This window comes from Barbus barbus (genome assembly GCF_936440315.1).
Source record: "Barbus barbus genome assembly, chromosome: 40".
NCBI lineage: Eukaryota > Metazoa > Chordata > Actinopteri > Cypriniformes > Cyprinidae > Barbus > Barbus barbus.
Window position 1 is genome coordinate 6,953,455 of NC_136718.1, and position 15,775 is coordinate 6,969,229.

General features: G+C 38.2%; 2 protein-coding genes across 2 annotated transcripts; both read right to left on the reverse strand.

The window, feature by feature from the left end:
- Positions 1–1,483: 1,483 nt before the first annotated feature.
- On the reverse strand, positions 1,484–2,746 carry LOC306859191 (lens fiber major intrinsic protein-like; the record flags this gene model as incomplete). The annotated part of the gene is made up of 4 exons (XM_079400097.1): positions 1,484–1,669; positions 1,749–1,829; positions 1,923–2,087; positions 2,384–2,746. 4 exons carry the CDS (start codon positions 2,744–2,746, stop codon positions 1,484–1,486), a joined length of 795 nt encoding a protein of 264 aa, XP_079256223.1.
- Positions 2,747–5,537: 2,791 nt separating this feature from the next.
- LOC306859362 (aquaporin-4) lies at positions 5,538–10,159 on the reverse strand (the record flags this gene model as incomplete). Its single annotated transcript, XM_079400379.1, has 6 exons — positions 5,538–5,753; positions 6,047–6,127; positions 8,359–8,523; positions 9,024–9,185; positions 9,392–9,586; positions 10,145–10,159. 6 exons carry the CDS (start codon positions 10,157–10,159, stop codon positions 5,538–5,540), a joined length of 834 nt encoding a protein of 277 aa, XP_079256505.1.
- Positions 10,160–15,775: the final 5,616 nt, after the last annotated feature.

Consider the following 15,775-nt stretch of genomic DNA (forward strand, 5'->3'; position numbering starts at 1 on the left):
ATTAAAATACCATTATAAACCATTAGCTTTTTCCAGTAAAACCATTACAAAATTCCTTTTTGTAGTGTGTTTTGGGCATTTTTTTTCCAATAGAATTTAACATCCCACCAATAGAATCCATCACATACTAGTAGACACCATTATAGCTTCCATTAAAACCAATACAATTCCCATCATAACCATTAAATTCATTACATTTTTTATTGTGTTTTGGGCAGGGTTCTATTGTTGTTTTTTTCAGCATTGTCCCTGTATGGGATGGCCTGGATGAGTGTGAAATTTTAACCCAGTCCGCCCCTGCATGCATATTCAATAGTATCTGCATATTTACTAAAAGTACATTTTGACTTCATGGAATTGAGTTTGTGTTTTGTCTCCCCTTTAGTAATACAGTTTGCACCACTGCATTTAATTCTGTTTTACTGTAAACAGGTACTGGCAAATTTTCTCTTCCTAAATGTCTTCATCTCTAATTAAACCCTGCCATAATAAACCTCTAATGGCAGCTGAATGTTTTGAGATCACAAACTGTTGTACAGCGCCATCTAGTCTTAATATTAGTTCCTGCATCATTCATACTACAAGCAAAATGAAGCATGTGCTCATGTGATATATATACAAACACTCTTTGTTTTTCATGTATTTATTTGCATTCAAATATGATTCATATTGGGGGATTTTTGGCCCAGTCATGGATGTTATCCTCAAACAAGATTTAATGAAAGGCAACACAGACACTGTAAACTTGAGAAGTAATTGCAAAGACTGGCTGTGTTTAGAACAGCTCAGTCCACGGGTGGTTTGTGTGAACGTCAAAGTGAATGGAATATCATTGCAAACAATACAGTGTCTTCGAGTCCCATAAAAATAAGAAAGAAAAAACCATAAGCATGGTACAAACACGAGCGAGCTGTAATGATAAAAACCCAAAATAACTGCTCAGCTGACAGACACACTCACACATACACTTGATCATCATGCACAAGCTAAACACACGTACATACCTGGGCACTTCTCCCTCACACTCACAAAATGACCCACACACTTGCACTCACTTGCACACCCACGTGAACTCTCACGGAAATTAAAAATAAAAAGTGTGAACCCCTGGTTAAGTTGCATACATCCACATCTTGGTGTTGTAGAAAACGAAATTGAAAATGAATTGTGAAAGTGAAGTCAGATGAAAAGTGAAAAGCATGCCTAAATAAACAGCTCTCTAGCCCCTCCCACACCGTAAACCCCGCCCACATCCACCCGAACCCTGCCCCAGCTTCGCCCCCTGCCCTGCATTGATATCAGCAACAAACCTAGAATACTAAACAAAGAAGTTTACTCAATTCATCTCCCTTAATGATTTTAGCTTGGATATGCGACCCTCAGCGCGGGATGTTATTGACCGAGGTGTATTGACTTTTGCTTGAGGCGGCGAGATGGTCCAGTGAGGTAGAGCCAGATTTCGGTACACAGGTTCTTAGTAGGTTTATAGGGTTTGAGTCTTCAGCTCGATGGGCTCCCCGCGGGTGTCCTGCTGGTTCTCGGCCTCTGGGGGTCGGCTGCCCTTGAGAGTGGCTAGCCGCTCGGAGAGACCCCTCATACGTGGAAACAGTATGAAATCATACAGGATGGCACCCATAGCGCCACCAATCATAGGCCCCACCCAGTACACCTGTCAGAAAAAGAGAGTCACTAAATACTTGATTTCTGTAGCGCGGGACAGGTTCAGTACTTTACTTTGCGTTTCTTACCCAGTGGTTGATGAAATTCCTCATGATAACAGCAGGAGCGAAAGATCTAGCTGGGTTCATGCCAGCTCCAGTGTAGTACATCTGATTCAAAGACAAACAAGGTATAGTTTTAGTGTACTGCATACTTAAAATACTCACAAATGTTTATTCTAATACTAAAATATCCATGCTCACCCCCATCAGGTGGCCCATGGTGATAGAGAAGCCAATAGACAGAGCGGCAGAACCCAGACGGCCGTTTCGTCTCTCGTCTGTGACGGCGAAAACGCAAACCACCAACTGCATGGTAAGAAACACCTCCACTGTAGTCGCCATGCCGAGACTCATGCCAGGCTGCAGCTGCAGAGACATAAAGTACAAAAAAAATAATCAAAAAAGATTTAAAAACCTGCAACATAGATATACAGTTCTGTAAGGGTCTATTAGTGCAGTACTGTGTACTTCTATAGTACTATATACAGTATGAATACAATAAATACGATTTCAATACATAAAATGTAGATTTTCCATTAAAACACATTTGGACTCTTGTAAACTCTAAATTAAATTAATTTAATTTAATTTAAATTAAAAATTAAGATTTATCAAATAAATTAAAAATAAAATAAAAATCTTGTTTTTTGCGTCACTCTTACCGTGTTAAGTGCCAGTGTGCCTCTCATGTTGTTGGGTGTAACTCCATACAGGGCCGCGGCTCCTGCCATGGCCCCCAGGCACTGAGCGCAGATGTAGAAGAAAGCTCGGAAAAAGGACATCTGAGAGCCGACTAAGTAGGCAAAGGTGACGGCTGGATTGATGTGTCCTCCGCTGATGTGACCGATGGATTGAATTAGTGTGGCAGCAGCAAAACCGAAGCAGAGGGCGGTGTGGAAGACGTGGTACGGCCCGGAGGTCCAGCGTAGCGCTGCGCCCATCCCGAAGAAGACGAAGAACATGGTGCCAAAGAACTCGGCGAACACCGCCCGCCAGAACATCATAGAGCGGAACTCCCACATCATGATTTATGAGATCCAACTAAAATAAAAAACCGAAGCTTAATTAAAGTGAGCAAAAAATGGCTAAAGGAAGTGTCTTTGAGGAAAAAAATTAAAGTGTCCTTTTTAACAAGTACACAAAAAGTTAAATCCCTAACTAGTTGATCTGAAGCTGCCGAAAAACAAAACAAAAAAAACAATCGAGGGCAAAAAGAGTGATGAAAGTCCACCTAATAGAACTAGCCGTTAGCTAAGGCCGTGTGGGAAGCCGTGAGTAAACGGTCACACATTTAGCCGCACACAGGGCGTCTCTGCCAACAGTGTTTCTCTTCGCCTGCACAACACCCAGACTGCTAAAGAAACATGAGGTGTGTGTGGTTGTGTGTGTGCACGCGCAGAAACTTTGGAGGGTTTTGTCAGAGAGACCTGAACATCGATGCTAAAGGCTAAATCTACAGGGCTAATTCTAGATGAGCGACACAGAAGAGGTTACGGAGCATATCCTGCCCACACCTAGTAGAGCTGGTCTGACGGACCACAAAGGGGCCATAGGGGGCATTTATAATGGCCTCAGGGCCCAGCGTGACGACATAATCCCCCCCGAGAGGCAGAAGCTAAAGGGGGCATCCCATATCAAGCACACGCCACTCACTTCTCTCTTCATTAAACTCATAGAGAGCGAGATTAAGACAGGAACACCAGGGCTCAAAGTGAAGGGGAGGTATGTTTTTGAGGCCTATGGTGGCCTAAAGTACAAAATGGATCCACCAATCAGATTTTGGTTATAAAAAGCTTATAAAAATCAGGAAAGTTGTGGATTTTTATCAGAACTTCATGTGGATTTAGGTTTGATGGGCTAGTTAGTGCTGAGCTAAACTCACACACAACACACATGCTCAGAATAATGCCACGCATCTGCACACACACAATGTGTGTCCGATCCGGCGGCTCAAGAGAGGCCCTGCGCTGGCAGATATGATCCTGCAGTGCTCATATACATGCAGAGAAATCCCTGAGCACAGGAAAGCCATTGTTGCTCAGACCATGAAGCTAACATGAGAAAACATCCTCTCGCTGTCTCTCGGGTTTGAGCTGCATCTCTGGATCGCACTCATCTGTCAAGATTAGAACCTGAAACCTTTCATCTTGATGGTCACATCTATCATCTGTCTATCTATCTTTGTTTTTCTATTGTTTTATTGTTCTATCTATCTATCTATCTATCTATCTGTCATTCTATCTACTGTTATACTGGTCATTTTCGGATTTTGTGATGTCACTAACTGTAAACATGATGGTGTAAATAAACCTTTTTTTTGGAAAAATAATCAGTGCAGTGTGGTTTATGAATATATGATTGAGTGCTGTTGGTGGTTCTGGTTTGTTCAGGGCAGAAGTGATTAGGCAGAGGTTTGTATTGTGTGTGGAGCAGGTCGGTTGTGGAGGGGCGCGGGGGCCTCATAGCCGGATAAAGCCTGGAAAATCCCTCTGTTAGAGGAGCTGATGGTGAATTAGGATCGCTGATCTCATCTGCTTTACTCCCTCACTTACACACACACTCACACTCATACACATGCATGCTGAACAAAACAAAATGCTGGCTGGCACTGTGTGGATGTTCTTCATTGTTTAAGTGCATGTGTGTGTTATTAATGGCTGCTATGTATGATTTATGCATGTATATTCTAGCATGAATGTGCAACACAGCATAGTAGCTATGTCCGTGTGTAAACTTCAATATGCATAAAAGGGGTGATATGGGAATATCGGCACAGAACATTGTGCATTAGCATGTTCAACATGCTTTCTATAAGAACACAGAAACAAAACAATTAAATATTTAAGTTTATTAAATTCTGCTACAATTACAAGGTGTAATGTGGATCAGAGTAATTTGTAGCATAGCAATTCTAAACATGAGAAAACATCTTTGTGTTATGCAAGGAAACGAAAAGCAGGTTGTTGTATATGTATGGCTGTGCTTGTATTCCTATTTGATATAATTTACAGAAGATTATAGTTTGATTTGACAAAGTAAGAGTTTAAGAATCCCATTATTCTTAAATATGAAAGTCAAACTTTTGCTCCAAATTAAAGTAAATCTTGTACATCTGCCAAAAAGAAAAAAACAGTTATATTTCTTGCTAGAAATAATTCAACAAAAGATATAATGACACTATCAGCAAACACACTGGCATATACACTTTAAATGTTGTTAAACACTTTCAACTATAGCCATACAATGAAACTTAAGCTGAAATCCTGCAGCTATTTGGTTAACAGTGGATTTAGGAAAAATAACATAATACTATTGAACCATAATAGCAAGCTCAAGCACATAGGCATATGTTTGGCACTTTAATATCTATGCATGTGCAAGCTGAGGATTTTTCCAAAGGTGTTAATTACATAGACAGCTTAAACAGTATAGTACTGCTTCTGATCCACAACAGAACATTCTACAATATTTACAGACTTTTATGGAATATTAGAAATTAATGTGCTAGTTAACTCTAAAGCCTAATGTATCATATTTGATATGCAAAATTATCCAAAACCTTACTGAAAAACTTGTTGTACAGAAGCTTTTTTATTTTTTTTTACTCTCTACAGATTCAACAATCTGTTCACCTTCAAAATGAATAATAATAATAATAATTCTTAAATCTCTTGTTGCATCTCTCAATTCATGTTAGCATGGTTATGAAGAAGCTACACAAGCTCTGTTCTGTTCGTGTTTCATGAATAAGAGCCATTGATTGGTTGTTTGTGACTAAATGTAAAAACCTGTATTCTGAAATAACTGAGTGTGAGCTTAGCTGTGCTCCAGTTTGTTGCTTTGTTTGTTTCTCATGGCGCTCTGTGTGACAGTGGACAGGGACGATCGAGACACGCTGGCCGTCTCCACAATCTCAATGTCCTTACAGGTCAAACAAGCCACCAGCTTCTGTCTGGATGCACTGGGGGCAAAAATGAACTCATGAGACACTCCAGCCAGCAATGCACCTAAGATTGGACCGATCCAGTAGACCTGAAAACAACAGAAAGCATATATACATAGCATTTTAAATACTGGTAAAAACATAAAATAATTCTGCACATCTATATTTCTCTCAATATTTGTATTCAACCAATACAATTAACTCTTTTCAGATTTCTAGGCCTTTGATTGCAGTAGTAAACTACAGCAGGGTTCATTCCTATACAGGTGTACTGTTTTTATACTGCCATTTGGTCCAGTAGCTAAAGTTATTGTTTGTTTGTTTTTGTATTATAGATTTGATTAGTCAACAGAGCTGCTTAAAATAGTTTTGCTTTGCTTACCCAGTGATGTTCCCAGTATCCAAGTATTATAGCGGGACCAAGAGAGCGAGCTGGGTTCAGGCTGGCACCAGAAAACCTCCCCTAAATCCACACACACATACGTTAAAATAAATAAGTACTGTATATGCATGTATGTACATATGTGTATTTACAATAATACATGTAGAGGGAGGACAGAAGGCATCATTATTTATAAAAAAATATTATAAATAATAATTAAAAATAGCTGTCCTGTAGCTCGACTGGTAGTGTACACCACTAGCAATGCCAAAGTCATAGGGGAGGCACATACGCTACTGTCCAAAGGTTTGGGATCTGTAAGATTTTTTATGCTTTTGAATGAAGTCTCTTCTGCTCACTAAGGCTGCATTAACAACCCGAATTCTGGAAATGTTGGGACATTTTTTTAATTTTAATAAAATGAAAACTAAAAGACTTTAAAATCACATGAGCCAATATTTTATTCACAATAGAACATAGAGAACATAACAAATGTTTAAACAGAGAAATTTTACACTTTTATCCACTAAATGAGCTCATTTCAAATTTGATGCCTGCTACACGTCTCAAAAAAGTTGGCACAGGGTCAACAAAGGGCTGAAAAGGCAAGAAATTTGGAAAAGATTCAGCTGGGAGAACATCTAGCAACTAATTAAGTTAATTGTAATCAGGTCTGTAACATGATTAGCTATAAAAGGGATGTCTTAGAGAGGCAGAGTCTCTCAGAAGTAAAGATGGGCAGAAGCTCTCCAATCTGCAAAAGAGTGCATAAAAAGATTGTGGAATACTTTAAAAACAACATTCCTCAACGTCAAATTGCAAAGGTTTGCAAATCTCATCATCTACAGTGCATAACATCATCAAAAAATTCAGAGAAACTGGAGAAATCTCATGCACGTAAGGGACAAGGCTGAAGACCTTTGTTGGATGCCCGTGGTCTTCGGGACCTCAGACGACACTGTATCCCTTATCAGCATGATTCTGTCATTGACATTACTAAATGGGCCCAGGAATACTTCCAGAAACCACTGTCGGTAAACACAATCTGCCGTGCCATGTGCAGATGCCAACTAAAGCTCTATCATGCAAAAAGGAAGCTATATGTGAACATGCTCATTTAAAATGCACTGGTATGTGGGTGCATAAGTGCATACGGTATGCGCAGCTTGCATGTTTCGGAAGGAACTATGAATGCTGAAAGATATATATAATGGTTTTAGAGCAACATAGGATCCTCTCCAGATGACGTCTATTTCAGGGAAGGCCTTGTGTATTTCAGCTGGACAATGCAAAACCACATACTGCAGTTATTACAACAGCATGGCTTCATAGTAGAAGAGTCCGGGTGCTAAATTAGCCTGCCTGCAGTCCAGATCTTTCACCTATAGAGAACATTTGGTGCATCATTAAACGAAAAATATGTCAAAGACGACCTCGAACTCTTCAGCAGCTGAAAACCTATATCAGGCAAGAATGGGACCAAATTCCAACACCAAAACTCCAGAAACTCATAACCTCGATGCCCAGACGTCTTCAGACTGTTTTGAAAAGAAGAGGAGATGCAACACCATGGTAAACATGCCCCTGTCACAACTATTTAGAGACCTGTAGCAGGCATCAAATTTGAAATGAGCTCATTTTGTGCATAAAATTGTAAAATTTCTCAGTTTAAACATTTGTTATGTTATCTATGTTCTATTGTGAATAAAATATTGGCTCATGTGATTTGAAATTCTTTTAGTTTTCATTTTATAAAAAAACAAAACGTCCCAATATTTCCGGAATTCGGGTTGTATTTGATCAACAATACAGTACTATTTTAAAATAGCATGAAAATGTAACGGTTTTCTATTCGAATATATGTTAAAAATACAATTAATTCCTGCGATGCAAAGCTGAATGAGTCCAGTCTTCAGTGTCACATGATTCTTCAGAAATCATTCTAATATACTGGTTTGATGCTCAAGAAACATTTCTAATCATTATCAACAATGATACAATTTTTGTGTAAACCTTGATGCATTGTTTTATTTAGGATACTTTGATGAATCTAAAGTTCAAAAGTTAATTTATTTGAAATAGAAATATATTTTTACCGTCATTGTTGATTAATTTAATGAATGAATGAGTATTAATTTCTGTATTAAAATAAACTTTGGATACTTTTTGCACATAGGCTGCCATATAAGTGTGATGAGGAATATTATGCAAAAATAACACTAATAGTAAAATGACGATATAGAAGTGTATACAGTGTATGGCAGGTCATACTGACACACATCCAGAGCACACACACATTTGCACACACTTACAGCAATAAAGATGGCAGTGGTCACAGCAAAACCAATGGCTAAATTCCCTGGTTCATTTATTTCTCTCCTGCGTTGATCTTCCACAGAAAATACAGTGAAACCCAGGAGAAACGTGGCAAGCATCTCCATGCCGAGAGCTTGACCTGCATTCATTTCCACTGGGACCTTCAGAGAAGGAAATGAGAAGCAAATTTTATTTTGAATAAATTGTTTGTTTGATTGATTGATTGATGTTAACATTGAGTGTCATCTCTGTATCTATATATGGACTGAAAAATAAGTGCAAAGAGCTCTAATGAGCATAATTCTCAACACAAACCTGTATCGACTCGTTAAATCATGATGAAATTCTGATCACTTGCAAGATATTTGTAACAGTATAACACTACTGATGATAGAGAGATGAACAATAAACGCCTGATATATCATGTTTGATGTATCTCACATTTTAAGGGAAGGGATCCAGTAGATTGTGTGCAACAGGTTTTGATTATATTTATAATTTAGAGGCCTTAGAAATGTGTGTATGAAATATGAAAGGATTAACCAGCCTTAAATTTCAGGTTGATAAAAAGTCTGACTCTAAAATCTGACAGGTGCATATGAATGTAGTTCCAGGAACAATGTTAATCAGATCATGTCCTGTGTGGTGAAAACCTCTGAACCTTGTTGAGGAAGTTCTGTGCCATGGACTTCAGGGGCAGCGAGAGGTACATGAGGCCAGCCGCGAGGATCCCACCCAAACACTGAGCGAGCAGATACACCACAGCCCTCAACACATCCACCTTACGCGTGGCCAAGAGAGCTATAGTCACCGCAGGATTCACCTAACGACAATAACACACTATTAATTACACTGTAAGCTAACACTTTATTATAAGGTGTCCTTGTTACACGTTACATGTACTTACTATTATAATAACAATACATTATGCATAGTTACATGCAAGTAACCCTAAGCCAAACCCTAATCCTAACACTATGATTTACCAGGTGAGTTACAAGAAAAGAAAAAAAAATCACATTTCTTTACCTGAGCCCCACTGATTTCACCAAAGCAATATCCCAGAACCACAGTCGCCATACCAGCAGCCAGTGCTGGGTAAATGGGCCCCGGGGAGGCCCCGTCCGGCCCCGGCACTAAAGAGCCCAGCACAGCAGATACAAAGACCAGGGAACCAAGAGTCTCTGCCAGAATCCCCTGCCAGAACTGACGGCTCCTCAGCTCCTGGAGTGAGTCGACAGAAGAGATCAACGGCCGAAAGACAAGAAATAACTGACATTAAACCTGTGATTAATTCACTGCTTTATATCAATAGCCAGTAAACAATATCTGTATAAACAAATGTCCATATTTACATCATATTTTTGCAACACTAAAACAACATGACTTCTCGTGTGATAAGGCAAATATTTTTTTTTTTTTTACAAAATCAGTCATTACCTAAGGTAGCAGTATATCCACAGAACAAAACCGAAACTTTTAAAGTTAAAATTAAAGACAATATAAGATACAATGACAATATCTCAATGCAAACTATTTTTAAATAAACTTCCAAAAGTGTATTTAAATCCAAACCACAATTATTGGAGACAGAACACTGTTAAAACATGTTTTACTTAATTTAAGTAGCTAAACAGCGCACTGCAGACACTAATGAAAACCAATGAATAAAATAATTTGTGTAAAAATTAACCGTAAACTTGATCATTCACACAAACTGAATGCAAATGAAACTGAATCTCTAAAACTTTGCCAATCAATCACTCTGATATTTGCCCTTACCTCCTTTATGGCCATTCCAGGTGTGATGTTTTATAGTCCGTGTGTCTGTGCTGATGTTGTGTGTGTTTGAGGACATGGGCTGGACTGTAGGGCGTCTTCTGTCAGAAAGAACCTAATTAATTCCAGCGGAGGACACTACAGGAGGCCCGGCACAAAGGGATCACCGCCTCCCTCCGTCCCGCTATGACAAACCTCACCACAGCATGATCATGAACATCAATTGGACACATGAAGCTTTAATTCACTATAACAACAACCACCCTTGGCAGCAGTCGCTAGATGCAACAGGTCGCTCTCTGTTTGATTGAGAGAAAGTTAAACTGTGAGGCCGATAAGATGCACTGAGTTCATCATTATCTGCCACTGTTCCTTTAATTATAAACCAATGCAAACCCTAAGTGCACACATATATTATCCACCGTGTCTCTGCTTTCATCATCCTGCTTGTGAAGTACTGTGATCATCGCCATGGCGACAGCCTGATTCAGTTGCCATGACACCTATTATGATGCTAGACAGCTCTTTAAAGTGGCCTGTTTTAGATGAGCTAAATATGCAATCAGGACCTTCTGTTGGCCTTTAGACTGAGAGGGGTTTTAGTTCAATTTAATCTAATTCATCAGATCAGATGAGGCTGATAGAGCCTCACTCAAATGTGTTTTATTTCTGTTCATTTACAGTGCGTGCATAATTATTAGGCACATTGATATTCTGATCATATTTATATTTCAACAAGTTTTGATCATCATCATTTGGCAATTATCTGCCATTCTTCTGCTTTACAATTATGGTGTATGGAGTGTAGACTGATGTGGGAAAAAAGTCATTTAAAGCAGTTAAGGCAGCAACAAAACATGAAAAAATTAAGGGGTATGAATACTTTCGCAAGGCACTGTATATTACATATATTTATTAAATATATGCATGTATGTGTGTGTATTTATATATACACACATATATACATATAAACAGTACACACACATATATTACGTAAACAAACTTTTTTTCTGGATGAGATTAATCACGATTAATCGGTTTGACATCACTAACTATTTATATACTACTATGTTATGTATTACAGTTTTTCTCAGTTGCTTTGGCTTAATTTTCTTATTCTCTAAACAGTAAGTGCACTTGTCACAACTGTCTACAAAATGCAATAATGCAAACATTTAATTCATGCTTTAAAACCTAGTTATGGTGTCAGTAAATTCCTTTTTATTTTTGGGGGTCATTGTGTGAGCCTGACTAATCAAAATGTTTAGACATTTTTTTTTACCAGTAGGTTTGGTAGTTTGTTACATACAAATGTCATTTTTGTTGTTTACTTTTTGTTGACACTGACTGTCTGACACTGTTTTGTCTGAATGGCCTTGTGCTTCACACAGAGCTTTTTAGATTCCGATTTCAACGGTGGGTAAAATTTACCGCAAACGTTCAATACTGAAGTACATATAAAAAGAATACACAAAACATATATTTTGTTCTGTAGCAATGTGTTACATGAAAACAGAAAACATTCCATGTCATATTAATGGAATACACTGATTAAAATCACCTGCCTAATATCATGTGCTGCCAAAACAGCTCTGATGTGTCGAGGAATGGACTTCTGAATGAGGCCTGTAGTGTCTGACACCGAGACATTAGTAGCAGATCCTTTAAGATTTGGGGCCTCCATGGATCAGATTTGCTGTGTCAGCATAGATACTCAGTTGGATTGAGATCTGGGAATTTGGAGGCCAAGGCAACATCTTGAACTTTTTGTCCTCAAACCATTCTTTAACAGGTTCTGCAGTGTGGCAGGGTACATTATCCTGCTCAAAGAGTCCACTGCCATAGTGCATTCCACCGCCAGCTCTTCCCCAGTTAAAGGATGCACACAGGCATCCACCTGATCTAAAAGAAAACATGATTCATCAGACCAGGTGACCTTCTTCCATTGCTCCATGGTCCAGTTCTATGCTCACATGTCTACTGGAGATACTTTTGCCTTGGGCGCCCATGACCCTGATAACTGGTTCACCGGATCTCCTTCCTTAGTTGGTATTAACCACTGTATATCAAGAAACCACACAAGTCTTTGCATTTTAGAGATGCTCTGTCCCAGTTGTCTAGCTGTCGCTAATTATCCCTTCTCAAAGTCACTCAGATCTTTTCACTTGCCTATTGTTCTTGCTTCCTACACATGAAATTCAAGAACTGACTGTTCACTTGCTGTCTAAAATATGCCACCCCTTGACAGGTGTCACTGTAATGATATAATCACTGTTATTCTCTTCACTTGTCAGTGGTTTTAATGTTGTGGCTGATCTGTGTTATGCATGTCTGACACATTTTAACAACAGATGGCTCACATGATGAAATAATGTTTAGAAGCTGTGAACAGTATGACAGTTTCTCTGAGAATGAACTCATGGCCATTTATTGTGCACATTTTACACATGCAAAAAAAAAAAAAAAAAACAACGTGCAATTTGCGTAAATAAGAAATTTAAATCTGGTGTTAACAAGAAAGATCTGAACTTACCAAAAAAATATAATTAGAGAACGAATATTTTAGTTTCCATTTTAATATAACCTGGGCATTGACAAGTTTTCATGAGATTCTCCTGAGGTCAATGATCAGTTGTGAAGAAAATGTGCAAATAATGATGAAATAGTCTCTCAACATTGATCTCAACACACCTCTGGGGCAGCGCTCTAGAGGTGAATATGGTTGGCGTAACAGCTGATTGCAGGTCAGAGTGAAAGTTCAACTTCTCAGACTAGATCAAGGTCAGCATTGCCTTGGAGAGGTCAGGGGAGCAGGGAGTGTGTGCGTCCCGTCTGTAATCCACATCACGCTGCTGGTCTGTGGAGCTGTGATCCACTCTTTTGTAAACCTAAACCCAGCGTAGGCCAGCGAGGGGAGGCCGATTTGACAGTGTAGAAACCCGCCCATGAAACTTTTTTCCACACACAGAATGCTGACACCAACAGTACACACACACACACACACACACACTGAGCAGCCGGAACCGCACACAAGTGCATCACACAGCACCAAACTGCCAGCTAAGGGTTACTAGAAAAGAGCGATAGAGGAGGCTAAAACAGGGTTAGTAAGAGTGAAGTTGCATCAAGACAACTAGAGCAAGATGAAGATATTTCAAGTGTTTGGAAACCTGAGCCACACAGTCTTAAGCCACAAATCCATTTCATTTCATTAAACAACAAAACATTGAATGCTGCAGCTTTTCTCGGAGCTGACTTCATGTTTCTAAGCCATTTGTCCTATAACGTTTAACCAGCTGGTATCCACATGATATTAGTGGATGCATAAAGTCAGTTCTCCTCAAGTTCACACAGGTTTGGAGAACCACATTAACTATGAACATGAAGCACTAATGTTTGACAACCAGAGAGTGTCACAATACTTCATTTTGTCAGATATCAAATGTTTAGTCTTAGTTATTTATTATTATTTAATCTTAAATATTAATATGTTAATTAAGGCCCGGTTCCACAGACAGGGCCTAGATTAAGCCAGGATTAGGCCATAGTTCAATTAGGCTATTTAAGTCATTTTTATAAACATGCTTAGATAAAAACATTACGGGGGTGCATCTTGAGACAAAACAAAGGCACTGATATATTTTAAGATCAGTCTGTGCTAGTTTCTTTCAGTTGAAACAGCTCAGACTTACATTTTAGTCTAGGACTAGGCTTAAGACTTGTCTGTGAAACGGTATGTATACATTTGTACTAAATTTACTTTAAAATCTATGTTTAAAATAATATATTTATTAAATAATTAATAGCTTTTTAGCTTTAAAATGGTGCTTGTGTTATCCTTGTGCCAAATAAATGCCACTTCCAATGATATTCATACATTCAAGTGTGGCTTATGCATTAAATATATTATAGCGAACTCTATGTATTATTAAATTGTATTTTTCGTTTCAGTTTTGGATGTTGTAATTTTATCTTGTTCAACACTTTTGCACTAGTTTATGTTGCAACTAGTTTAATTGCAACTTTTTAATCTCACAATTCAGACTTTTTATTTTATGGTAGAAACAAGCTTCCAGTTGCATCAGAAATGTGCTTTAGAAACAAACTCAAATGCAAAAATATGTCCAATTTTATAGGGTTGAAAGGTGCTCCGGGGAGCTGTGTGACACAAAGCGTGCAGACGCAGTCCGACCACCTGCTGATCACAACCAACAACACACCACATAACATTCCCACTCTGCCAGGCACAATTATTAAAAACTGGTTTGTTTTCATGATGCTAATGATGTGGAAACTTTTCCAAAATCACAGCTTCCGGCTACTGGGAGTAGTTTTTCTTTGCAAACTCCAAATATAGGTCACGTTAGAAAAACTATTTAATGGCACACATTGAAGATTAGCAGACAGAATGTCAGTCAGTAAGCGATCAGCTGTTTCCTCGCAAAAGGAGTTTAACGTCCTGAAGAATCTCCTCCATTGACATCCATTCAAAACACTAAAGCTGCATCTGAATACTAAGTAGGCATGCATTTGAATTTGGAACTATTTTCAATAACTGTAATACATTTGAATTAGAATTTAGTGACCGTTAAAAAACGAATGCATGTTAAAAACTAAATGTACAAGGCATATAGGGTAATTCATTCCAGATGGAAGTGTATGAATGAGTCACTGAATCATTCACTCAGCAGGTTTTGTATAGAAGACCGTTTCCGCGGTTAAGGCTAAATGCCATACAGCAAAATCTACTGGGCATGCGCACATCAATAGAGCATAATTTTTCTCATACCGTACAACAATAATGACTATACTGTACTAACAATAATTTTTGCATTATTATAAGAGGTAGGTTTAGGGTTGGGGTAGGTGTAAACGTTAATAAAACACAATCTAATGGGCAGAAAATGTTATTTATTCTTAGCTTCCGGTTTTTTGTGCATCCCCTCTAGCCACAACCTGTTTCCGACACTGAATAAAAAAAAATGTAAAAAGATAATTGCAACTTTTTCGCACAATTCTGACATTTTTTCTTCAATTGCGAGTTCACATCTTGCAATTTTTTTTCTCAGTATTGTTAGATATAAATTTGCAAATGCGAGTTATAAAGTAAAACTGCAAGATATAAAGTCAGAATTGCAAGATACAGTATAAACTCTCAATTCTGAGAAGTCGTCAGAATTTGGAGTTTTTAATCACGCAATTCAGATAAAAAAAAGTCTGAATTGTTTGATTATATAAGTCACAAATACCAGTGGTGGAAAGGGCCTTCCATGTGTTTGAAAACACTTCAGCAGTTCTTGAAAAAAAAAAAAGGTAAAGTATGTACTATAAATATGGACTACATACTGGATCAAAATTAATTATGAGTCACTGAATTATTCACTCAACTGACTGATTGAAAAGCTCTGATTTGCTCAGGAGACACGCAACGATTCTCCTGTGACTTAAGTTGGAACTATTTTCGGTGCTTTTAGATGAACTGTAATTGCAAAAATTGTGTATAAAATATAAATTGCTCAATATTAACTTATTTGTTGACATTGTATAAAAGCAACATCACACCTGCAATCATGGAAATGATGATGTTTGGAGTATTCTTGCTTATGCAATATTGTTTAAACATAAAACTTCATA